General features: G+C 39.3%; 3 protein-coding genes across 4 annotated transcripts in view; 1 reads left to right on the plus strand and 2 right to left on the minus strand.

The window, feature by feature from the left end:
• cwc27 (CWC27 spliceosome associated cyclophilin) overlaps positions 1-9,590 on the minus strand; it is a 29,292-nt gene extending 19,702 nt beyond the window's left edge. The window contains exons 1-10 of the mRNA XM_054613169.1: positions 9,298-9,590; positions 9,058-9,154; positions 7,720-7,832; positions 7,398-7,541; positions 7,150-7,248; positions 6,949-7,052; positions 6,590-6,659; positions 6,341-6,420; positions 6,225-6,261; positions 5,970-6,139 (exon numbers count right to left, since the gene is read on the minus strand). Coding sequence (XP_054469144.1) covers positions 5,970-6,139; positions 6,225-6,261; positions 6,341-6,420; positions 6,590-6,659; positions 6,949-7,052; positions 7,150-7,248; positions 7,398-7,541; positions 7,720-7,832; positions 9,058-9,154; positions 9,298-9,339 — 956 coding nt within the window. The 5' untranslated portion in view covers positions 9,340-9,590. The remainder of the gene's footprint in view (positions 1-5,969; positions 6,140-6,224; positions 6,262-6,340; positions 6,421-6,589; positions 6,660-6,948; positions 7,053-7,149; positions 7,249-7,397; positions 7,542-7,719; positions 7,833-9,057; positions 9,155-9,297) is intronic.
• ppwd1 (peptidylprolyl isomerase domain and WD repeat containing 1) lies at positions 8,941-17,298 on the plus strand. The gene is given in 13 exon segments (XM_054613166.1): positions 8,941-8,983; positions 10,033-10,264; positions 10,387-10,489; positions 11,902-12,005; positions 12,190-12,310; positions 12,403-12,850; positions 13,740-13,930; positions 14,635-14,824; positions 15,292-15,473; positions 15,561-15,642; positions 15,731-15,788; positions 15,791-15,912; positions 17,071-17,298. Coding segments are annotated over 12 exon segments (1,878 nt in total). The 5' UTR covers positions 8,941-8,983; positions 10,033-10,131; the 3' UTR covers positions 17,215-17,298.
• A 57-nt stretch (positions 17,299-17,355) lies between these two features.
• trim23 (tripartite motif containing 23) lies at positions 17,356-25,003 on the minus strand. 2 transcript variants are annotated; one of them, XM_054613168.1, is made up of 11 exons: positions 24,905-25,003; positions 23,308-23,470; positions 22,325-22,446; positions 21,314-21,592; positions 21,044-21,226; positions 20,748-20,963; positions 20,528-20,662; positions 20,325-20,454; positions 20,107-20,217; positions 19,635-19,759; positions 17,356-19,248 (listed from the first exon to the last, which is right to left on the minus strand). In XM_054613168.1, the coding sequence occupies exons 1-11, from the start codon at positions 25,001-25,003 to the stop codon at positions 19,069-19,071; spliced, it is 1,743 nt and encodes a 580-aa protein (XP_054469143.1). In that variant the 3' UTR covers positions 17,356-19,068. The 2 variants fall into 2 exon arrangements, with proteins under 2 accessions (XP_054469143.1, XP_054469142.1); XM_054613167.1 differs by having other exon boundaries at positions 17,356-19,263.
• Positions 25,004-25,149: the final 146 nt, after the last annotated feature.

The raw sequence follows: 25,149 nt of genomic DNA on the forward strand, positions 1-25,149 counted from the left end.
TATATAATTATATATATAAAAAACAAAGCAACATACATTTAGGATGAATTAGCAGCTAAGTTTAGTATAAAGAATGGAGCTTAAAACTGTAAAACTTGGCAGTTATGTTCCAGCTTATGATGCTGGACTGACTTCCTGTTTACACTGTTGATTGGACGGAGGTACAGATGTTTGGTAGCAACCAATTTACACATAATTAAGTCTTTAAAAGACATTCCTCAAGTTTACATGGGACAACCTGATTTAGAAAGGTAAAGATACAGTAGTAGTTACTAGAAATGATGAAGTTTTATGGATTTAGGTAGAGCTAGTGCAATACAGTCCAGATGCGGTAAACATTCGTAACTGAGGTTCAATGAAGAAGAATATTCAGTGAATAGTAACACCTGAAGCATAAATGGAAGGAAGGAATAATAAGATTTGGTGGAGTTTGTGGAGCATGACTTCGCTATCTCCATCTGCCATCAGAAGAGGAGACTCTGATGGCCATTTAAAAAACATCTGGCCAAGCAGATTTCAGATGTTGTCATCAAATAAAAAAAAGAGAGACTTTAATGGGATAACTTGACACATTATGCATCCTTTTTGTGAATCCCTTCTGGTCCCAGCAGCCTGTGTCTACCAGCTACTGTCACTCTTTCAGAAAACTCCACACAGTGAAACCCAGAGAGCTGTGGATGATTAACTTTTCATAAAGAAAGCATATGAAGTGATTGGCAGGACACCAAGAACCTCTCTCGTGATTCAGAACTATGCGTTTTATACTGCAGCGTCTGGCAGCAGTCTGAGGCTGACACAGGAATTCGACAACCTTAAAAATAGTACGCCGATGACTGTATGGCTCATCAACAATTCTATCGTTTTTCCAAAATGTACAACCAGGCGTGCAGTGCTTGCCTTTTGGGGGATTTTTGGGGGATTCTCATTCTCCCCGCTTTAAGAGACCTTTAAGAAATGTAATACCGATAAAGTCAAATTGTAAAATAAAGCCACAGTGTGAGTTCAATGTATAATTAAAAATCAAACTTAACACCCAAGGATGTCAGCAGCAGCTTCTCCCTGCTACGGTGGACTCAACTGAGCAAGTGATGTGGATGAATGTGCTAGAATAACAAGATGGCTGGGTGAACTCCCCTCAGGGGGCACTCAATGGCTTGGTCAAAAGCCAAGGAGAACTGTGAGCTGGAGTGGAGGAATCCAACCTCAACACAGGAATTTGCATGACTTTGCAGAGCGATCTAGACCGACACATTACCCATGAAGTGGACCAAGGTTCCTCTTTCAGAGCGCTCCGTCTGCCTCGTAATTATTGACTAGATCCTTTGTCACGATTGGAAGAAAAGCAGTGAATCTTTTCTTGAGATTTATTCAAGAATTTTCTCCATTTCTCTTAAATATTCTGCCTGCATTTGAGAGTGAAAGACAAAAGTAAATGTGCACATTGTTGACGTTGATCACAGTCCAAGTGGCGTTCTTTGGGCTTTTTATTCATTAAAAAAAAAAGTCTTAACCCCGTCGTCCTAGACATGCATCGCTGTCTGGAACTGTTTCCAGCGAGCAAGTGCCCCATATGGGGGCAGACATGCTACAGTGGGCCAGAGATGTGTAAACCTGACAGATCCAAAACATACACAACCCCCGCTGCCAAGAACTGGATTATCTCAAGCAGCTTTTTCTGCACAACGGCAGCGGCGAGTGCTTTCTTGATCTCTACAACCTTTCCCTGAGAACGCGCTGGGTTATGACCAATGACAAGAGACAGGTGCAGCCAATTAATAGAGAGTGACGCAACGTCGGGGGCACGGCCACTCGGTCGGGATAATTAGAGTCTGATGTCCCGTTTAAGTTACACTCTCCATATGGCTAGAGGACTGCTGTCTTTAAGACGAACGAAACAGTAAGTTGGAGAACTGCAACGATTAGTCAATGCATCAATTAGTCTAGTTTGATAATCAAGTAATCGTCATTTCTTTAGCAAAACCTCCAAATATTCTCTGGTTGCATCGTCTCCAACGTCATGATGTCCCGCTATTCTCGTTTTTTATGTCATTGTAAGCAGAATCTCTTTGGGTTTTTTTGACAACTAAACATTTGAAGTTGTCATCTCTGGGTCAGTTAATTGTGCTGGACATTGATTAAAGGAGAAACTAAGCAGAAGAATGATTTAAATGATCATTAGTAAAAGTAAAGCAGTAGTAGTTAGTAGTAGTAGTAGTAAAACACTTGTATGGCAAAGTGCAACAAGAAACACAAACGGATGTTTCAGGGCTCTACAAGCCTTTGACACCAAAACAATTGTGTCTTATTCAATTATAAAACTGCGTGGTACAAGTTGTAATTTTGTAATTAAAACCAACAAGATTATAAAGCTTACATCATTAGTTGGTCAACAGAAAATGCTATTTAGATAACCAATTAATCATTTAGGTCATTGTTTAAGCCACAAATTAACAGGTTCCACCTTCTCAAATGTCAATATTTGCTGGTTTCCTTTTATTATATTAATAAACATTAATATCCTTTCAATTTTATATTGTTTAATTAGACATAATCAATTTAAACATGCTAACTGGGACTCTAAGAAACTTTAGGATTTTTACTATTTTCTGAGATTTTACACCAAATGTTTGTTTAAGGAATTGGCACATTAATTGAAAGCTATCATTAGTTTTAGGATTATTTGATTATTTCATACACACTCCCAAGCCTTCAGGCACGGTAATTAAGTTCTTATTTCAATGACACCCTGTAAACTGACATCATGTGGATGATGTGATGGTCTTCATGTCTAATCTTGATTTTTTTTTTTAAAGGCCTCTATTAAAGTCTGTATTATTAAAGGCTGCTGCCACACACTGTTTACACTAGATGTGCTAACAAGTGATAAAAAAAAAAAAGCTCCAGGATGTGCGGTGGTGTTATCTCCAGTCTGAGCTGCAGCAGAGGCAGTCAGGCCCTGCTGGCTGGAGCAGCTCACACTGAGTCCCACAGCCATATGGAAGCGTTTTGCTTCCCCAGTCATGCCCCGCCGGGTTTAACAAAAGTGGCGACTACCACATACGCTGCTTTTGGGACTTCATTCAGTGGTGTCTTTTATAAAGCAGCCCCCTCCTCTAAAGAGGCCTACTTCAAACACAGAGTTGATCAATAGTAACATAAAGGAAGTGTCAGACAAGCGAGCGTGAAGGTGTAACCAGTAACACCAACAAACATCAAACATCACAGCACGTTGAGACAAACTCCGTACGAACAGGATTGTTTTTGTATCGATTGTGACTCATCTTTTAACTCGGTGCAGGAACGGTACGACTTTATTTGTGAACAAGTCCAAGCATTTTTTTTTTTGCAATCATGGAATATCATCTGGCTGTCAAGTAGCGACGTAAGAGAGTTTTGAACCGATTTAAAAAACTATTCAGAGTTCAGGGAGACTCGTAATTTCAAGGTTGTCTCAGCTGCCTGGACTGAGACAAAAGATACAATCAGGGGTTGTAAATGTTCCCCCTAACTGAGGCCTGAGTGTGCTGCAGTCGACACTCCTCCACACACACACACACACACACACAAACAAAATGTCTTTAAGGAAGAAAAGAGAAAGATTAGTCAGGTTTCATAATCAACTAATCTTTTTTTTTTTTCTTAAACAGAACCTCACAATATTCTCTGTTTGCATCTCCTCCCATATCATAATGTCAATGATTTAACAAAAGTGGCGACTACCACATACGCTTGTTTTTGTACTTCATTCAGTGGTGTCTTTCATAAAGCATACCCATCCTCTATAGAGGCCTAACTTCAAACACAGAGTTGATCAATAGTAACAGAAAAGTCCTGCATCCCTAAACTCACAACCAGGAAAAGTTGCTGCTTTTTACAGCCTCTCTTCTTCTTCTTTTCCCCCCGGTGACTAGATACCGGCTGGTTTTCCTCGTTGAGCAGCTGAAAGCTCAAAGCAAAAGCAACGGTGGGAGAGCGGCGCTCACCCTGCAACAATGCCCCCTTTGTCCCGGACTAACACTGTACCTACCGGCCTGCTCTTTGATTCCCTGCCAAGACAAACCACTGTGTTGGGTTACAGTTCTTGTAGCAAAACAATCTGCGCTTGTGTTTAATATACCACAGTCTGCCTGCATTGGGCTGGCTGTCAGTCAGTCACACACACACACACACACACACACACACACACACACACACACACACACACACACACACACACACACACACACACACACACACACACACACACACACACACACACACACACACACACACACACACACAAATGACTGCACTACTTATCCCATTAGCGCTAATGAGAGAAGGGTATGTTGATGGCTACCTGTTAGGAGGATATGGAGGAGAGATAATCGGCCAACCAGCGGCATCAAAAGAGAGATGAAAGATAAATCTCTCTCTCTCTCTCTCTTTTCATTCTCCTCGGGTCGTTCTCGTACTAATGTCGTCTCACACACCATCGCCTTCATTTCACTCACACTGTTGGCTCTCACAGACGCACTGTTTGCTTCTACATCAGCACAGTAAGTAATTTGGTTTGAGTGCCAACATTCCTGTTTCAAATAGCAGGTCCACTGATGTCGGTCCAGCGAGCTACAAACTGACTGGATTTGTGTGTGTTTTATGTGTGAGTGTGAAAGAGAGCTGGAAGATAAAGTGGATGTCAATGACACCAGGACAGGAGGGACGCTGGAGATGCGTTCAAGAGCAGAAACTTCAGTATCAAAAAATTTAAAATGAAAGTGTTGCAACTAATAATATCGTTTTCAAGGACCAAGTAGGAGAATTGTATTTGAAGACTTATTTTAGATACACATCTTGACAACTTGAACCTTTTAAAAAAGGAGCACAGATGTTAGGAGCGCCTTAGAAGCCAATTGGTTACAACTTATACCGTATAACCGCAAACTCCCGGGTTCAATTCCTGCCTTTGTTGCAAGTCATTCCCCTCCTTTCTCCCACAATTTCCAGTCAGCTTTTACGCCGCCATCTGTCCAACAAAGGCAGGAAATAGCCCCAAAAAACCTTTAAAGTGGTGATTTTACACATGAAGTTCAGTTAACTCATCACCCAGAGAGCTACTCAGCCTGTGACAACAATTACAAACTTGAGGTGTGAGGTTTGAGAGAAGTAGGAGTCTTATTAAAGTTGCAGTTGTGTTGCATCGTGGGAAATGTAGGATCTGGTGTTTTGGGAGCTTGACTCTTAATTGGGACTTAAAGTCAGGATATCTCGGCCTCTGCTGCTTCGATATCGAGCGCTCTTTTTAAAAGATCCGTTTCTTATGAGTCCCCCAACTTTAAAGTTATTGTTCTCTTTGGTGCCAACCACGGCAATAAGTGATAATTGCAAGAGTGTTGGGTTGCATTTTCCAAGGAATTTCGCCACAAACACCCGGTTTGTAATACTGCAAATGCAAGCTGCTTTCATTCATAGTTAATACATCTTTACTGATTTCAATGATCTTGTGGTTCTCATTCTGCCACACAGGGTTGCACAATGAAATGCAGCTGCAATGATGAAGAGCTGAAATGATTAGCTGTTCAACAGACTGGCAACTATTTTGTTGTTAATCCTCATCTTTATTTCGCTATTTCTCTACATTTCATTGACTAAATGATTCATCAATTACTAGAAATACCACCATAACCATTAGCTCATTAACTGAGTGCTGTAAATGGAAATATTTAAAAGGTCCCATAAAGTTTGTGTCTAACTGTATTCATTAAACAGGAGAGGGTTTCCTTCAGTGGTTCATCACTGTTCCTCTGTATTACACAGCTCGACAGCTCCCCCTCCAGGTTGTTACGCTTCATTACAAGCAGAACAATGACTTCCTGATAATGATGAAGCTGTTTGTAACCGAAGCAAAACTCATGCAGACTATTTATGATAGAAAAAACATCCACCTGTTTCTGTTTCTACTGAAGGTCAGACGTTAGAGAGAGTCGTACCTGCGGCTGCTCTTCTTCTCTGGCTGCTCCTCCTCTGCGTTTTTCTCTGCTTCTTTTAGTTTCTTCAGCTTGTTACTGACGAGCTCCCTCATCTTCTCTCTCTCATCCGAGTCATACTCTTCATCTGCATCCACGTCATCTTCCACATCGCCATCGGCCGCATCGTCGGTCTGTAAACACGACACATAGAAATTTACAATCAGAGAAAAACGACCCAGAACTTTGTTTTGGAAGATATTTTAGTGTCCGACTTACCTCAGCTGTGTCTCCTGGTGTCTTCTTCTTCTTTTTTCTTGGAGAACAACAAGTTTTATGAATGTAGGAGAAAGTGCTTATTGTATATTTATTGATGAATCAGTAATTATACATACTTATCAACCGCTGGAACAGAGCTCAGCCTGGGATCATCTTTCAGAAGGTCGTGGCTGCTTTTGCTTTTTCCCTTCAGCGTCTGAAAAAACATAAACAATGATGAGCTTTTAAACATTTTGCAACATTATTTTTTTTAAATTTCAATGCAGCCTCAAATTCTGAAACTTCCATTTCATTTCAGTAGTAAATCATTTAAAATCAGCAATATTGCAAATATCAATAGTAGACTAAGTTCTGTGCTTCAGTACCTGGCTCACTTGATTCACCATCTCCTCCTCCTCCTCAGCTTCTTCTCCAAACGATAACAGACTGAAGTTCCTGCAAAAATGAACACACTGTTGGCATCGAAGCGTCTAGAACAAGAATACAACTATCAATCAAAAATGAAATTTAGAGCGGGAACCCGATGACGATGAAGTTATACGTAACAACATTAAGCTGCTTGTGAGTAGGAGTCACATTGTCACATTATGGCCCTTCAATTTAATGAATTAATCAATGAAAGTAAAAGATGTTGATAAAGTTTTTTAAAAAGAGACCAAACAAACAAATAAAACCTCATCAAAATAAACAACAATCAGAGCGACAGATTATTCTGATGACTCACTTTGTGGCTTTTGACTGTGATTTCTTTCCCTCCTCTTTATCCTTGTCCCTCTTGGCTTTCTTTGTTTCACGAGGTACAATGTCATCAAACGGAGAGTGAAGCACCTGGAAGAGACAAAAGGTTTTTACACTTGATACTTAAAAGTTGTAGAGCAGGTAAAAAAGTAGTAGTAGAAGAAGAAGAAGAAGAAGAAAATAATACCTCTGCAGTTTTGATCTTGTGGGGATTCAAAGGTCTCTCGTCGTTGTCGCATTCAACATCTGCCAGTCTGAGCATGTTATAGACTGTGTCTCCTGTGACCTGCAGCAGCGTTGTTGGAAAAAAGCACAACTTTAAGTACTCGTTAACCGAAAAGGGACAATTATGCTGATCTGGGTCCATGCATGTGGGAGTCCTCTGTCAGATATCTGGCCCAGGTCATGTTCATTTCTACAGTTCTTTGGACTCACTTTTCCAAATATGGTGTGTTTGTTGTTGAGCTCATCGGCGCGTCCCAACGAGAAGAAAAACTGACTGCCGTTATCATGTGGGCCAGCGTTCGCCATGGCAACCAAACCTCTCCGATTGAAGCGCAGTCTGGAGTGAAATTCATCCTAAAAGTTTAAAAAAGGAAAACAGGTATCCCACGGTGAGTTATTATCAATGTCAGCTACATTCTCTCAATGTTTGAGGGTGTATTCAGGTTAGTATGTTAACGTGTCCGCAGAATGATTCATACTCATGATTCTGTTAGTTTACATACAGAATATTAAAGTAGAGAAGCAGTCTGACCTTGAATGGACGACCGTAGATGGATTCTCCACCCGTTCCCGTTCCGGTGGGATCTCCCCCCTGAACAATGAATTCAGGCACCACTCTGTGAAATACCGTGCCATCATAATAACCTAGAGGATAGAGGAATATTTTTTGTTTTACATTTATGGACAGTTTCTTGATAATTTCCTCGCTTAATTTGATAGAAGCCGGTCATTTGTCCGCAGGCAATAAATCAACATACGCAGATAATGAAATGTCTAATAAAAAAATCAGAGATACATTCATATTTTATTGGTTTAAATTTAACTTTTCATTCAATAACATCATTTTTTTTAACCCTATAACTACTTTCAAATTGCATAGTTAATTCCAGGAAACTTCTGGACCCATAAATAAAGCATTGATGTTAAAAGTGAAAAAACAAATGCTGTTTTTGTGAGAGAAAATAATGTTTAAACTTCATCCTTGTAACATGTAGTGAGATTAATGGATAGATAATCAAACCAGGGATGTGATTGGCTGCAACACTAAGCTCATAGGTCAGTTGTCTCAAACAAATCTGTTGTAACTAATATATATAAAGGTTAGCAAATAACAAGATATTTGGTCAGGATGTCTACAAAAGGGAGATCTTACAGCATTTAAAAAGTTATCTAAACATTAAAAAAGTTATCTAAAGTTTATTGATAATTCTGAAACTACCATGAAATAAAATCTAAATTCCTTAGGTTGTTAATGTTAAATGTGTAACCAAAACACAAAATAATAACCACATTTTAAATCATGAGAGTTTTACTTTAAGAATGGAATGAGGGCCCTTCTGTTGCACCAGGTCAGGATGATAGAAGCATATGTTAAAAGGGTTTAGAAGACAATGTAGAGGATAGTTTTTTCTGTCTGTAAATGTTATATTTCAGTTATTGTTGTTTTTCTTGCTTATTTATAATACTTGGTTTTTTTAATTTTATTTTTTTATCTGTCTTTCTTTACTATGTCTCTTGTGTGCACTTTACTCTATGCTGCTGTAATCCTGCAAATTTCCCCGCTGCGGGACTAATAAAGGATTATCTTATCTTATCTTATATTATTCTAATTATATATTTATCTAAAATTGTTTGCAAAAACCTAAAGATACTCCAGAAAAGTTAGTCCATAAGGAAACATGTCCTTGCTTTGAATGGGCCAGTATAAAAGGTAGAGGATCAAATAAATAAGAAGAGCCACAAATCTCAGTGTTGGACAAACAGCAGAACTCTCCACACTGAAGGGATTGGGTTTGGTGAGTGGTGTTGCTGTAATGACTGGACTTCAGTCTTTGTTTTTAGTGTCTATTAACTGGCTTTGCACGTTTACCTTCCATGCACAGTTGCACAAAGTTCCTGCATGCTTTAGGAGCCTCCTTAGACCACAACTCAATGTCAATGTCGCCTGCTGAGGTCTTCAACAGCACCTAAGAAAAGAGACATTTAAATAAGAAATAAATTAAAGCCACATTTACACATTCATACAGCCAATTAAACTATAAGTAAGTATGTAGTTAAATGCACATAAGAGGATAATATTTAGGATTAAATAACAAAAACTCGTGCTCACCTTTCCATTTGAAGGCGGCTCCTGGATGTAAATGTTGCTCATCCTGCTGCAGACGTTTTGTACTTAAAGCAAATAGTTTTTTACACTGTTTGATACTTAAAAATATAACAAAGATAGATTATATTTCTATAACTCGCTTCCTTCAGTGACAAATAGTATGCTTGTTAACTACAGCCATGTTGGCCAAACATGTGAGCTTATTGTTTACTTCCGAGTGCGGGGGAGTGATCATATATTTAAAAAAAATTTATTTCTTTATTGTTTTGTAAATAAACATTTAAATCAGTAACTTAGTACTCAAACTACATATTATGAACAATAAAGTCACTTGAATATTGCTCTGAAAATGTACTAGTAAGAGAACGATCCAAAGCATTATTGTAGACACCCCCAGATGTTGAATTTTGGTTTGACCCAAGTGTTCCATGACAACACCTCCCCCAGAAACAAACGAGTACTTTGGTTCCACTGCAGCAGTTGAAAGGTTAAACCTGATAAAAAAAATGTGATATAAAAAATATATATTAAACTTTCGTTGTTGGAACAAAACTAATGTTTTTTGGGACTTTAATAGAAAATACTTTAAGCGGTGGAAGTTGTTTCTTGTCTTTATAGCGTTTTAATTGTCCCAATTTAATTTTAATTAGGTAAAAACAGCTTTAAATATATATTTTTCAGACTAAATAGCTAACCTAATTTATTTAATATTTTTCTGTTTTTAATAAAATATTGCAGGATATTAAGAAATTAGTTAGAAAGAATTCAGAAACTTGAGGCGCCGAACGAAACGGAAGTACCGTATTCCGGGTGGGACACCTGTGTGTAGTGGCAGCAATGGCGGACACTGAAAACAATGTGGAGCTTAAACGAAAAGCCGAAGACCAGCCTGAGGGAGAAGGGGATAAAGAGGAGGAAGAGTGGGTCGGACCCATGCCAAGCGAGGCCTCCACGGCTAAGAAAAGAAAAGGTTGGAGTCTGATGGTCCGATACTTCCACACATGTCTGTGACTGCTGCGATGCTAACGATGCTAACGATGCTAACCAGACTCCCTCTAACTCTGTGTTTGTGTTTGTGTTTGTGTTCCTCAGTCCTGGAGTATGAGCGTGTTTATCTGGACAACCTGCCCTCTGCTGCCATGTATGAACGCAGCTACATGCACAGAGACGTCATCACACAGATAGTTTGTTCCAAGTAAGTGTTTCACAATCATCAGGTGTGCTCAACCTACTCTAGTAAGAAACACATGGACAGAACCAGTCACACCTTCAATGGTTTACTATTATACATGTTTTATTATATTATTTATATTATATATATATATATATATATATATATATATACAGTACCAGTCACACATTCAATGGTTTACTATTATACATGTTTTATTATATATTATATTATTTATATTATATATATATATATATATCATTCATATATATATTATATATATATATATACCAGTCACACATGTGGACACACTTCTCATTCAATGGTTTACTATTATACATGTTTTATTATATATTATATTATATATATATATATATATACAGTACCAGTCACACATGTGGACACACCTTCTATACACACCTTATATCATTATATATATTATTTATTTATTTATTATTTTATTTTATATTTTTACTATTATACATGTTTTATTATATATTATATTTTATATTATATTATATTATATATATATATATATTATATATTTTATATGTTTTACAGTACCAGTCACACATGTGGACACACCTTCTCATATATATATATAGTATATAATATATAATATATATAGTACCAGTCAAAAGTTTGGACACACCTTCTCATTCAATGGTTTTTTTTATTTTATGTTTTTCTACATTGTAGATTAATATTGAAGACATCCAAACTATGAAGGAACACATATGGAATTATGTGGTAAACAAACAAATGCTCAACAAACCAGAATATGTTTTATATTTTTGATTCTTCAAAGTAGTTGAATGAGAAGGTGTGTCCAAACTTTAACTGGTACTGTATATGGTCAACAAACAAACAAAAGTACATTTAAACAAGTATATCATCAAAGTCCTACCTCTATGGGACAGCTTTCTTAAGGTATCATATTAGTCATTCAAAGATGAATTATCATGCTTAACTTATTTGGGAGGTTTGTAGAATAGTGATTCAACTATAAAAGTTAAAATATTATCTATTAAACAGTACCAGCCAGTGTTAGCCTTCTCACAGAATGTTATAAATGTGTGATTTTAGAAGACTAATCTAAAGGTGGAGAGTACCATTAAGTGCAACAAACTAATATGAATGCAATAAGTGCTACGAGGAAGGCTCAGGGTAGTACTTCTTGAAGAGGTGAGTTTTCAGCCTGCGCCATAAGATGGGCAGCGACTCTGCTGTCCTGACGTCAGTGGGGAGTTCATTCCACCACTGTGGGGCCGGGACACCCAACAAATCGTCCATTATGATGTACTCAAACCCTCCAAAACCCGCTCTCGACTTTAAATAGTGTTAAAAGCTCCTCCTGTACAGTGATGATTACGTCCAAACATGTATAAACAAGTTTGCTTTTTGTTTGTTTGACTTTATTTCTTTTCTCTCTTCAGGACAGACTTCATAATCACAGCCAGCCAGGACGGCCATGTCAAGTTTTGGAAGAAGAGGGAAGACGAGGGAATAGAGTTTGTCAAACACTTTCGAAGCCATCTTGGTACGCATCAATTTATCTCTTCTATTGTTTATTTCTTTACAGTATATGCCAAGAGGTAGAAGGAATAACATTGTTGTCTCCCTGCAGTGCATTTTAGTGTTTGCTCATTGCATTGTATCCTCAGATATTACATGTATCGTTTGCTACGATGGGTACTGACTTTGTGTGTTTGTATTTTCTGCAGGTGTGATAGAAAGCATTGCAGTCAGCGCTGAAGGAGCTCTTCTCTGTTCCGTTGGTGATGATCAGGCCATGAAAGTGTTTGACGTCGTCAACTTTGACATGATCAACATGCTGAAGTTGGGGTGAGTTGTTATTACAAATTCATTGTACTTCATATGTACAAATGAAGGACAGAAAACATTAAGACAAAACTTGTTTTCTCTCCTCTGTGCAGCTTTCATCCAGGCCAGTCTGAGTGGATCTACAACCCCGGGGACGCCATTTCCGCGGTGGCGTGCTCGGAGAAATCCACAGGCAAGATCTTCGTCTACGACGGACGGGGGAGCAACCAAACCCTCCACATCTTCGAGAAGATGCACTCCTCGCCGCTGTCCCAAATCCGCCTGAATCCCAAATTCAGAGTCATCGTCTCTGCTGACAAAGCCGGGATGCTGGAATACTGGACCGGCCTCCGGAATGAATTCAAGTTCCCCAGATATGTGCAGTGGGAATACAAAACAGACACAGACTTGTATGAATTTGCGAAAAACAAAACTTATCCCACCAGCCTCGCGTTTTCTCACGATGGGAAGAAAATGGCCACAATTGCTACTGACAGGAAAGTCCGGATCTTCCGCTTCCTCACCGGAAAACTGATGAGAGTGTTCGACGAGTCGCTAACTGTAAGTTCTCACTGATGTGACAACATCACATGAATAACATCTTATGATGACCATCATTAATACATAGTAAAGTGATGGTTCATTCAACTGTAATTAATAGTTATTTTACTATTAACAATGAAGTGATAACTAACAATATGTGTTAATTAATCAGTCATATATTATTGACGCTATATGTTATTTTAACAATTTATATTTTAAGCTTATAACATTTTATATAAACAATTCTTAATGACTACCACATGATTTGTAAACCTTTTTGAAATAATTTTGTTAAACATCTATAATCAATATATAAATAGCTATGAGTTAAACTTTGTTAATGGTTAAAAATAGATTTGTAAACCATCTATAAACGATATTTCAATGCTTTTATTAAGTTTGAACAGATAGTTATAACACCGTGTTAAATGGTTGATAAATCATTTGTAAAGTATCTTTTATAAATGATTTAGATAGATAGTTAATATTTTGTCATTGATTAATCATTTTTTATTCCATATTATTAGTCCATCTATCTATGCAATGTCTATAGATGTTATACAAATCATTTGTTAATCAATAACAAATACTTAATGTATATCAAATGTTATAAAGTTCAACAATACACTGTTAATAAATAGTGTACCAATTTAATCAGAATTTAATTGTTATCATATCTTATCAGCTATTATACAAAATACAACTTAAAAACTAAATATTTCTTATTACACAAACTAATGATAAAATAACACACATTAAAGCTTAATTAATAATTAGAAAACATGAAATACAACTTCATTGTTAACTGTAAAATAACTTAGCTTTAACCATCAATGTCCCATTTATTAATGATGTTTTTTATGAAGCCTCACCTCCTCATGTTAATCCCAGCTGCTTCCTCCGTCAGATGTTCACAGAGCTGCAGCAGATGAGGCAGCAGCTTCCCGACATGGAGTTCGGGAGGCGGATGGCGGTGGAGAGAGAGCTGGAGAAGGTGGACGGCATCCGACTGACGAACATCATCTTTGACGAGACCGGACACTTCGTTCTCTACGGGACCATGCTGGGCATCAAGGTCATCAACGTGGAAACCAACAGGTACTGATTGTTTGATCGGTTAAATAAAACAGCAATACTGAGATCAGGATTCATTTCTATTACGATTATTCAGTGATTTTACGGACAAAATATTTTTCTTTAACATTTAAATAAACAGAACACTGGTTTTATTTCCATGTTTTGTTACATTCCTGCAACTGCACACATTTTTGCATCAAAATAAAATTCATACCAAAAGTTTTTACCACAAATTTACTCAACTGAGAACTTTTTTCACTTCCATGTTGTTACATTCATGATAATTAGGAAATCTTTGCATCAAAATAAGACTTAAAATCAAGTTCTTCTTCGCCTGAATTCAGTGCATTTAATATACAGTATATTAATCTTCTACTCCTCTACAATTCAGGAAAGGTTTTTTCTCAAACTTACTCACTAGGGTTCATGTGCAGCGGCATGACAGCACCCCCTAAAAAATGCAGCCAAAACATCTGGATCTCCTCCTGGTGGCTGGCTGTTAGTTTAGGAAGCGCTTGATTTGATATGCAATGAGTTTTCTGTGAGCAGAGCAATTTAAACGTCTATGTTGCAGTCAGTCATGTTTATTTAATTGTGGTGAGACACTATCGTTTATAAAATTGGAGTAATTGTGCAGCCCCACCTTGAAGACTATGATCTGTCCATCCCACTACTTTGATGTGAAGTCTCAAGTCGAGATCAAATATCAGATAATTGTTCTCCAGGTGTGTGCGGATCCTCGGGAAGCTGGAGAACATCCGTGTGGTCCAGCTGAGTCTGTTCCAGGGCGTTGCAAAGGCCAGCAACGTGGCTCCGACTGTGGAGATGAAGGCCTCCGACAACCCCGCCTTAGACAACGTGGAGGCTGACCCCACCATCTTCTGCACCGCATTCAAGAAGAACCGCTTCTACATGGTGAGATAACGTGGTACATTTTTGGGGATATCCGGCCGTCCGTTACATTCTCGTTAACGCAATATCTCAGGAAGCCTGGGGGGGAATTTCCTCAAATTTGGCATAGACGTCCATTAAGACTCAAAGATGAACTGTTAGGATTTTGGTGGTCAAAGGTCAAAGTCACTGTGACCTCACGTCCGTCCCATTCTCAGGATCCTGATATCTCAGGAACAACCTTGAGGGATTCTTTTTTTTATAAATTTGGGACACACTTTGGGTCAAAGGTCACTGTGACCTCACAAAAAACATTTTGGGCCAAAACTCAAGAATTCTTATGTCAATTATGATGATTTCACACAAATATATGGATGCAGAGAGACGTGGATGTAAACTGTGACTTGACTGGACACGGAGGCAAACATTTAATTCCAGGTTGTTCTCCTCCTATTTCTCTTAATTCTCATTGTTTGTTTTTTTTACTTTAGTTCTCAAAGAGAGAACCAGAGGACACAAAGAGCGCAGACTCGGACAGAGACATCTTTAACGAGAAGCCGTCGAAGGAGGAGGTGATGGCTGCCACGCAGGCCGAGGGCCCCAAGAGAGTGTCTGACAGCGCCATCATCCACACCACCATGGGAGACATCCACATCAAGCTGTTCCCCGTAGAGTACGTTCTAGAGAACAATATCTACTTTTTCAGAAGTCTTCTTTACGCTTTGTTAGATACAGACCTAACGTTTCTGTTTGTTTTCAGATGCCCCAAAACTGTGGAGAACTTCTGTGTCCACAGCAGGAACGGCTACTACAACAGCCACATATTCCACAGAGTGATCAAAGTACGTTCTCTCTCTCTCTCTCTCGACCCATTCAGATATCTGACTCTGCATCGAGCCGCGTCTGACTCTTTGTCTTTGTCGTGTGCAGGGTTTTATGATTCAGACAGGAGACCCCACAGGAACAGGCATGGGGGGAGAGAGCATCTGGGGGGAGAGTTTGAGGACGAGTTCCACGCCACGCTGAGACACGACCGCCCGTACACGCTCAGTATGGCCAACGGAGGCCCCGGCACCAACGGATCACAGTTCTTCGTCACCGTCGTACCAACTGTAAGTAGTCGTTTAGAACGGCGAAGCCTCTTCCAGACATGCTCTTCATTACGGTGTTGGAAGTTTTACATGCTGGTCTCATGTTTAGATAAGAGTCACGAGCCAATTCTATGCACAAGGAAGCACAAAGTGAATTCAATGCCATCATATTCACATCAAGGACAAAGCCATCCGAGGGTGAATAGCACAGAGAGGTAGAATGCATGTTGCGTCTCAATTCCGTGGAAAAAAGCAGCGCTGGCTCTTTCATCTTATTACCCCAGGCTGCTTGCTCTCCTGTTGCAACTGTTACTAAGCAACCGAAACCTGCATGCTGCGATGATAATGAAGTGACGGTAATTTAGCAGTAGGCCTTACTAATGCAACAACAAATAAATAAATTGATTTCCATCACAAGAGTCTCAGCTTTCCAGTCAAACCAAATTCATGCAAGTCCAAGACTTTTTGGTACCCCAGTATGCAGAAATATTTTCAAATACACCATTTTAGAATCACATATTTTCTCATGGGAACCAATAAAACATTTTTTTCATTCACACATCTTGAGGTGAGAGGTCCAGGGAGCCCTGTGAATATGAACATTGGGAGCAATATATTCAGTAGGTCATTTAGTTGAATATGATACCTGTGTCCTCTCAGGGGGGTTAAGAAACCATGAAACACTGAGTCAACTTTAAGATGCTGAGGAAATTCTTAATGGCGATGCTTACCATGTCAGCATCGCCATTGTTGTCCAGTCAAACACTTTATATACTTTAAAAGAAGCCATAATAATGACTTTTTTTGTTGTTGATATTATCAAAATGTTTTGGTCTTAAATTAAGAGGGTCTTGTGACCCCCGTAAATCTTTGGCAACCCCTAGTGGACAAATGGGGAATTAAACTTGACTCCCTACACTGACATCTTCATTTCTCTGTTTTTAGAAGTTGTATGCTAAATAAATGATTTAATTATTGAAGACCTAAGGAGGGTCTCTCATGCTCACAATAGTCATTAATTAAGGTTTCAACTGAGTTTAAAATCCATCAGTGATGCAGGCTGATTTTCTTTCAAATATTACACATCAAGGTCCTGTCACGTTTGGTGTCACAAATAGATGGTGTCACAGATTCCATGTCTTTAAAGAGATTAACCACTCTTCATGTTTCGTCCCTCAGCCGTGGCTCGACAACAAGCACACGGTGTTTGGAAGGTGCGTCAAAGGCATGGAGGCGGTGCAGAGGATCTCCAACGTCAAAATCAACCCCAAGACGGACAAACCGTACGAAGACATCAGCATCATCAACATCACCGTGAAGTGATCCCGCGTCTCCATCATGTCCTGTACAGTGATGCTTTTTTTTTTACCAGAATGATTATTAAAGAATGTTTTGAGATTAAAGTATGAATTATTTATTTCAGTTAAATAAAGTGTACATGTAGAGCAGCAGTGTGCAAAGACGTTCATTAGCTTAAAAGAAGAAGAAGAAGAAGAAGCAGCCGGACAGATAAGGTCAGTTTGTTTATTTTACAGCAACAACATTATGAATAATTTACAAAAGCTGTTAAAGTCCACTGGTAACAAAGGGTTTGGAGGTGCGTTGTGCTTCTACGTTTCAAAAACAAATGGAAATGTTCTCACAAACTGTGGAAAGGCTTTTAACACGTGCATTTTTTTATTATTATTAGTATTTTTATACATAGATACATGTAGTAAACATTACATAGCAATGAATAAAGATGAAATCAAAGTGGAATAATGGGTCCTTAATAACAAGTCAGTGTTTAGGCTTAAAGTTTCACATCACAGTATAACTAAAGGTGAACCATCTCCTAAACACGCCACACAAACAAACCGAGATAAATTTGAATATTTTCTTGTTTTATTTTGCAGAGATATTAATCCTCAGAGTCGACTATGAAACAGCAGGTAGTTCGTTTGCTCCCAAATAAGAAAGTGTTGTGCGGAAGCAAACAAGTGCATTCGAGGCTCCACAAAACACGGAGGCAGAATCGGTGCATTAAAAAATAATAATAATAACTGAGTTCCTCTCAAAGTAACGCTCATAAATAAGCTCAGTAAACAGTTTGTTCTGTAACAGAAAACAAGTCTGCGTCGCCATTTTCAAGACCAGCTGTGGCATTAAATAGGTTCATATAGTTCAGTTCAGAAAAACACACATAACGTAAAGACCCCGTGAAACATCGACGCTATTGCTTACATTAGATGAAGGCGAAGCCAAAACATGAACTTTTGACCATCAGGTGTTTTTAGCAACAGGAAGTCGTCCCGTTTCTGCAAAAACACTGAACGCAGCTCAAAGGCGGTTATTTCTAAGGATTATACGACGTGTTGTCCAAATATACGTAAATGATGCTAACACTACATTACAGACCACTCTGTGTTTAGTTAAGATCACGGTCACACGTGGAGGAGGTTATGATGAATGCAGTGAGATAGAAAGTACAGAGGGAGCATTTTAAAGGTCTATCTGGACCGACACCAGCTAGTTAGAGATGCCAGATGATCTGCAGGTCTCTGGGAAAAAGGTTAGAACAAAAGAAACTAAGAGGAACAGGCCCAAATCAAATACCAAGCCGAGTCTCCAGTCGAGACCAACAGGTTGCGAGGTAAAAACAAAAAGATAAAGTCTGCCTCATGTCTCCAGTCAAGACAAACAGGTCCCACTTTAAAACCAAAAAGTCCCAAGTCCAGATAGTCAAGTCCCTATTCAAGACCAACAAGTTCCTAGTCAAGTCAAAAGTCAAACCCAACAAGTTCCTAGTCATGTCCAAAGTCAAGACCAACAAGTCCAAAGTCAAGACCAAGAAGTACAAATTTAAGGCCGAAGAAAGATTAACAAGTACTAATCCAAGTCCAAGACATGACCAAAGACAAGAAAACTAAGCTGATGAGATAAGCTGCCTCAGATATGAAGCCGGATTGGGAGTTTTTTTTTAAGTGTTAACTGGTTTTTGGGGTTTTATTTCTCAGATGTTTTTGTAGTTTCAGTGAAGTTACAGAAAGTATTTACATCTTTGTGTTTCTTTGCCCACATTGGTGCACAAAGAAGGAAAAGATGAGGCTTAACGCCGCAGTCTTAAAACGGGTAACATGAGGCGGTGGGAGACGTGAGGAGCTGGACTCGTGGATGTGTTTGTGTTGTTCTTAGCGGTCAGGCGACGTCCAGGACGCCGGCGGCCACCAGCTGCCTGGAGAGCCAGTCCAGCCCGTCGTGGAGGCCCACCCCGCTGCGGGCGTCGCAGCCCTGGATGTGCCAGCTCCTCCCACAGCACAGCTTGTGGAGGCTCAGCAGCTCCGTCATCTCCTCCACGGACACGACGCCGGGGACGTCCTGCACAGACGAATGCTGATCAGCAACCATCAGCAATGTTTTTAGAAAATGTGTTTGTGCATCGCTCTGAATGTACTCATAGAAATACACAACAGCTGAGACGACTAAGCAAATAAAGGTAGGAACTACAGGAATATTATGTACACAAGTGTATCAAAAATATATATATACACAATGAAAATATTTATTTATCTTTGTCAATATTCATAAAATATGCAGAAAAGTCCATCGTAAAAATAATAATAGTATAACAATAATCATAATGCAAATGTCCCTTTTTTACTTTTACATTTAATATATTTTATTTGTATCATTTTTTGTTATTGTTGTGTGTTTTATAGAATACGGTGGTTATCAGTCTAAATGTACAGATTGTCATTTATCACCTGTTTGTTTGCAAAGATGAGCAGCAAGGCGTCTCTCAGCTCTTTCTCCGTCAGTAGTTTGGCCAGTTCACTGTGAGCCTCCATCAGTCTGTCCCTGTGACAGCTGTCAATCACAAACACCACCGCTGCACAAAACAAACGAGAGAAAGAGGAACAGCTTTAACTTCCACCAGCCACTGTTAGATATCTTCCAGTATAATAATAATAATAATAATAATAATAATAATAATAATAATAATAATCCAGCCACTGTTAGATATCAGTCAGCAATCACATATGATGCTGCACAATCATCAAAAGAGTCGAAATCAATTACAATATAAAACACACTTGTTTGCATAAGTCAGTATTTAGTAGATGCACCTTGGTTAATACTTAAAGGCACTTTATACTATATATTTCTGACGTGCATCAAATAAATAGAAAACAGCTTCAGATATACAACAATATATATTCAGAGCACAGACGATACCTTGAGTGTTGAGATAATAGTGTTTCCACAGAGGTCTCAGCTTATGTTTTCCACCAACGTCCCAGATGGTGAATTTCAAATTCTTATATTCAACTGTCTCCACATTGAAACCTTTAAAAAAAATAGTAAAAAAATGTAAAACAGGCTTTTATTTAGAACAAGAGCGTTTGTATTCTAGTGGATTCATTCTAAACTGATTCATCTGCAGAAGTATTCACCGATGGTCGGGATGGGCTGCATGAACTCGTCTTGTTTCAGCTTGAAGAGGATCGTGGTTTTTCCGGCTCCGTCCAGCCCAAGAGTCACGACACGGATCTCCATCTTCGGACCGATGTGGACCCGGTTGTCCTGAAACCAGAGCACATCGTTACATATTGGAACACAACCTTGGAGCACGCCATGAGTCTGGGACAGAGCGTACTTTAGTGAAGGTGACGGGGATGCCGGCGTCCAGCTGAATGTGATCCGCCAGCTCCGTGAACTGGTGCTGCTGCTTCTGAAGCGTCTCCAGCAAACAGTTGATCTCCTGCTTTGCCAACACGACTCTGCAGTCGTCCTACAACACAAACGTATTCCATCGTATCACATGTGCATCAGCCCGATTCTGGAGGCCAGTTTAGTGTCTTTATCCCGTCTCCTACCTGTTGAAGTGTCTTCTCGCAGTGCATGCAGGCGGTGGACACCTGAGACAGCAGGATGGTCATGTCCTCCTGCTGCTGCCTCAGCCAGATCAGACGCTCCCTGACGTGGGCGTCCACCACGCTCAGCGCCATCTCCTCCTGCCGGCACAGGGTCTCATGGAGGTCTGCAAAGTACGCTCGGACACAGGACCGAGCGCTCTCTGCCGTGCCGGGGACCTGAAGAAGACCCGAGGAGGGGAATGTCAACCAGGAGAGGAAAAAGAAAACACTCACTCAAGTCCTGCGTTGCATCTTACATGCTCGGTGTGCGCCATGCCGACTCCGTCCTCCACGATCTGCTCTCCGCCTTCTATCTGCTGCACGATGCCCACCAGCTTCCTCGAGTACTCCGACACCTCGTCCGTGAAGGTGCGGATGCAGTGGGCCATGTCCAGAATGGAGGCACGGATCTGGTTAGCTTCAGTCTCGAGGACGGCGTGCTGAAAAGAAAGAATATATAAAAACATGAGCTTTTGTCCTCTTTGGATGAGGGGGTCTCTAACACGCGGGCCGTGGGCTCTGGCTACCTTGTGCCCCTGGTGCTTGCCGTACTCCTTGCACACGCAGCACATGAGCGGCCCGGACTGGCAGGCCTCCTCCAGGCAGACGAACTCGATGGCGTGGACCTGGTGCTGCGGGCACAGGGTCTTCTCGTGCGGCTTGTCGGCCAGCGGCACCCGGCGGTGCTTGGCCAGCGTGCGGGTGGAGTGGGTGAGCTGGGAGCACTCGGCACACAGGTGGGTGGCGCACACGGTGCAGTACATGGAGGCCGTGTGGCTCTCGTCCTCGTCACACCGGATTATACACTAGTGGAGAAAAACAAAAGGAGAATATATAACAATAATGTTTCAATGGAAGTTTAGCAGCTCGCAAATATGTAGAGAGTCTGAGTGACAAAAAGTGACAAGATATTTTATTACACCACTCTGATAGAAACCCTCCTGTTTGTTGGAGATTACCATTACCATATTGTTTTGGGATTGCCCCGTTATGAAAGACTATAAGAGAGGGATGCACACCCCCTTACAAAACATTGTTTTAAGGTGAAAACCCCTAGAAAGTAAGATCATCCATCTTGGATATTAAGCTGAACAAATTGTCAAAAAGAGATAAATATTTAATTAAAAAGGTATTTCTGGTGGTCAGTAAAAAGAGACTCTAAACAGGAAATGGTTGTTATGAGAGAGTCCCACTCTTAAAACATGGATGGACATTTATAAAATGGAGAAGATGGCAGCATCTGTGAACTACACATTGGATTTATATTGGGAATAAAAACACCCGATAGACCAGATTTTATTTTCACAAATAGATGAATGTACTGTAGAGAATAGATCACTCCCTAAGTTATATATATAGTTTTTCTCTCCTTGTTGTATATGAGTAAATCTGAACTAGACATCATTTGAAGATCTGTAGGTAAAGTTGACTTTGTCTGAAAAAGATCTGTAAATGTCAAAAAAGGAGAATAGTGTGGGAGAGGTGCAGCGGGTGTGATTGGGAATGTGTCAATCGGACATGAATATCGTTTTCCTTACTTCTCCCATGCCTTTCAGGGCGTCCTCCGCCATTCCCGACTGGTTGCTCGCTCCATTCTGGAGTCGCTCCAGAAGTTCAAGCAGAGCAAAGTTCTTCTTCAGACCCCAAACGCCAGAATCCCCTAAAAGATGTGTAAAAAAAGAAAACACAGAGAAAGATGAGAAGAGATCCTACCTGAATATAGAGGAGAAAACACTAACGCCAATACAACTTAAAGAAAATTGGAGCTTTTTTTTTGCATTTATGAGAGGCCTCTGTTGACATTTTTAAGCATCATTTAAAAACATTTCTATTTTGCAAAGCCTTTCCATTTTGAACAGCACTCTATGTATGTTACAGAGTCCCACATCTGTCTTTCAAATGATCTTTTAATGTCTAAACATTTTTTTTTATTTGTCATTTTAAATTTAAAATGTGTTTTCAGATTTTATTCATCTGTAGAACCCTGTCTGCCATCCCAATAGACCACAAAACAAAACACTAAAAAAAATCATCTGTGCAATACAAATACACTGTGCAATACTATAACTATAATTATTCTGTCTGTATTTATAAGATATTTTTTATTTATCCTTTAGGTTATTGTGGATTTCTTTTTTTCTTACTTACTTATTTAAAATACTTGTCTGTTTTTTCTCCTATGTACCTTGTTTGCACTATATCTATGCTGCTGTAATCCTGTACATTTCCCCTCTGCGGGACTAATAAAGGATTATCTTAAAATGTAAGTGCAAAAAGCTTGCTATTCCTTCATGTTGCTGTTTTTTTGTGCCATGCTGGTTTTGACAAGACAAAAGAAGATGCACTTAAAATCTTACAGACTTTATTTACCTGGACCCCTGAAGCATTAGAAACAATGTCACATATATGTACATATGTACCGCAAGAAGATGCTCAAGGCTTGTTTGATTTTAACACTATTTAAGACAGGGGATGACTATGTCTTTTGTTGCCGTGGTTACTAGATTATCTTCCAACCCACCCAGCTCGGTGACCTGTCTGTCGAAGGGGCAGCGGACCGCTCGGCCGTGGAGGGGCAGCCGGGTCAGACAGTCGTGGCACACGGTGTGTCCACAGAGAAGGAGACGAGGAACCTTATCCCCCTGGAGGGAGAAGACGTCCTCACACACTCCACACTCCAGCACCTGAGGGGGAGGAACACACACACTTATTGATTAAACTCGCAAAAGTCTTTGTCTGTGACAGTAACTGCTGCAGAGACAATGACATATCAGGAATGCATTTCAAATAGCTGGCAGTGATTTTACACAATTTACAGTAGCAGTCAAAAGTGTGGACACACCTTCTCATTTAACTACTATTAACTATTGAAGAATCTAAAATATAAAACATATTCTGGTTTGTTGAGCATTTGTATGTTTACCACATAATTCCATATGTGTTCCTTCATAGTTTGGATGTCTTTAATATTAATCTACAATGTAGAAAAAAATAAAGAAAAACCATTTAATGAGAAGGTGTGTCCAAACTTTTGACTGGTACTATATATATATATATATATATATATATATATATATATATATATATATATATATATATATAAAAATATAATATATAATAAAACATGTATAATAGTAAAACATATAAAATAAAATAATAAATAATATAATATATATATATAAACTTTTAACTGCTACTGTATGTGATTTAATTAAGAAGGATGCTCTGCAAGGACACAGAATACAGGAGAGTCAATGAGACTAAGAGTCAGAGCATTCCAGGTGATAAACCCTGCAGACTTCTAGGTGCATTCTATAAACAAATGCAATGTTGACATCTTTTTAAAAATAAAAAATAAAAAATAAAAAACACAATTTAAAGAGCAGATGACGCCACAGCATGACGTCACAGGGCCAGTGAAATGTCCTTAAAAAATAAAGAAAAACCATTGAATGAGAAGGTGTGTCCAAACTTTTGACTGGTACTATATATATAATATAAAATTATAATATATAATAAAACATGTATAATAGTAAAACATATAAAATAATAAATATAATATAATATATATATATATATAAATATATATATAAACTTTTAACTGCTACTGTATGTGAATTAATTAAAAAGGATGCTCTGCAAGGACATTCTAAGAGTCAGAGCATTCCAGGTGATAAACCCTGCAGACTTCTGGGTGCATTCTATAAACAAATGCAATGTTGACATCTTTTTAAAAAAAAAAACCAAAAAAAAAAAAAAAAACACAATTTAAAGAGCAGATGGCGTCACAGCATGACGTCACAGGGCCAGTGAAATGGCATCCACAGCTAAAGGATGCTAAACTGTTTTGCATGCTGCAGGATCACAGATGGGATGTTGTTGTTTTTTTTGTTGTTGTTGTTGTTGTTGCACGAAAATGAATGCATGAAATACATTTTTTTGCAAATGCTTTAACATATAATCTAGATGACATGTTTGGCATCCATTGCTCTCCAAACCAAACGCCAACGCAGCAGCAGCATGCAGAATCCAAGAAGACGAGCCTGCTGCAGAAACACAAATATAAATCGGACGTGTGCGTGGATGGCAGTGTGACAAGAGGGTAACAGGGTAACAACCTTCACCGTGCCTCCGTGGGCTGCCCTCCCGTGTCGGATGCAGGGCTCCATGGTCGCTACGGAGCCCTGCTTGTTTATTCCTGCTGCAGCGGCGGCCATTCTTTGAACGACGGCGCAGAGAGCTCTGAGCAGGTGCGAGAGGAGGAACCCGCATGTACTTCCGGGTTCGCCCTGTGAGCTATTTGAGCCCCAAAAAAGCCATTATTTCACCTTTGTGTGTTTTGTTTTCCTAAAAAAAAATACCA

The sequence above is a fragment of the Anoplopoma fimbria genome, chromosome 14 (genome assembly GCF_027596085.1).
Source record: "Anoplopoma fimbria isolate UVic2021 breed Golden Eagle Sablefish chromosome 14, Afim_UVic_2022, whole genome shotgun sequence".
Taxonomy (NCBI): domain Eukaryota; kingdom Metazoa; phylum Chordata; class Actinopteri; order Perciformes; family Anoplopomatidae; genus Anoplopoma; species Anoplopoma fimbria.

What these genes read in the sequence shown, in the direction of transcription:
- trim23 (XM_054613167.1), bottom strand. Translation starts at nt 25,003, where the DNA reads ATGGCCGCCGCTGCAGCAGGAATAAACAAGCAGGGCTCCGTAGCGACC. An exon ending in CCCACGGAGGCACGGTGAAG is followed by an intron (nt 23,471 to 24,904) that starts GTTGTTACCCTG and finishes CCTCCCCCTCAG; the next exon opens with GTGCTGGAGTGTGGAGTGTG. An exon ending in GCAAGCACCAGGGGCACAAG is followed by an intron (nt 21,227 to 21,313) that starts GTAGCCAGAGCC and finishes CTTTCTTTTCAG; the next exon opens with CACGCCGTCCTCGAGACTGA.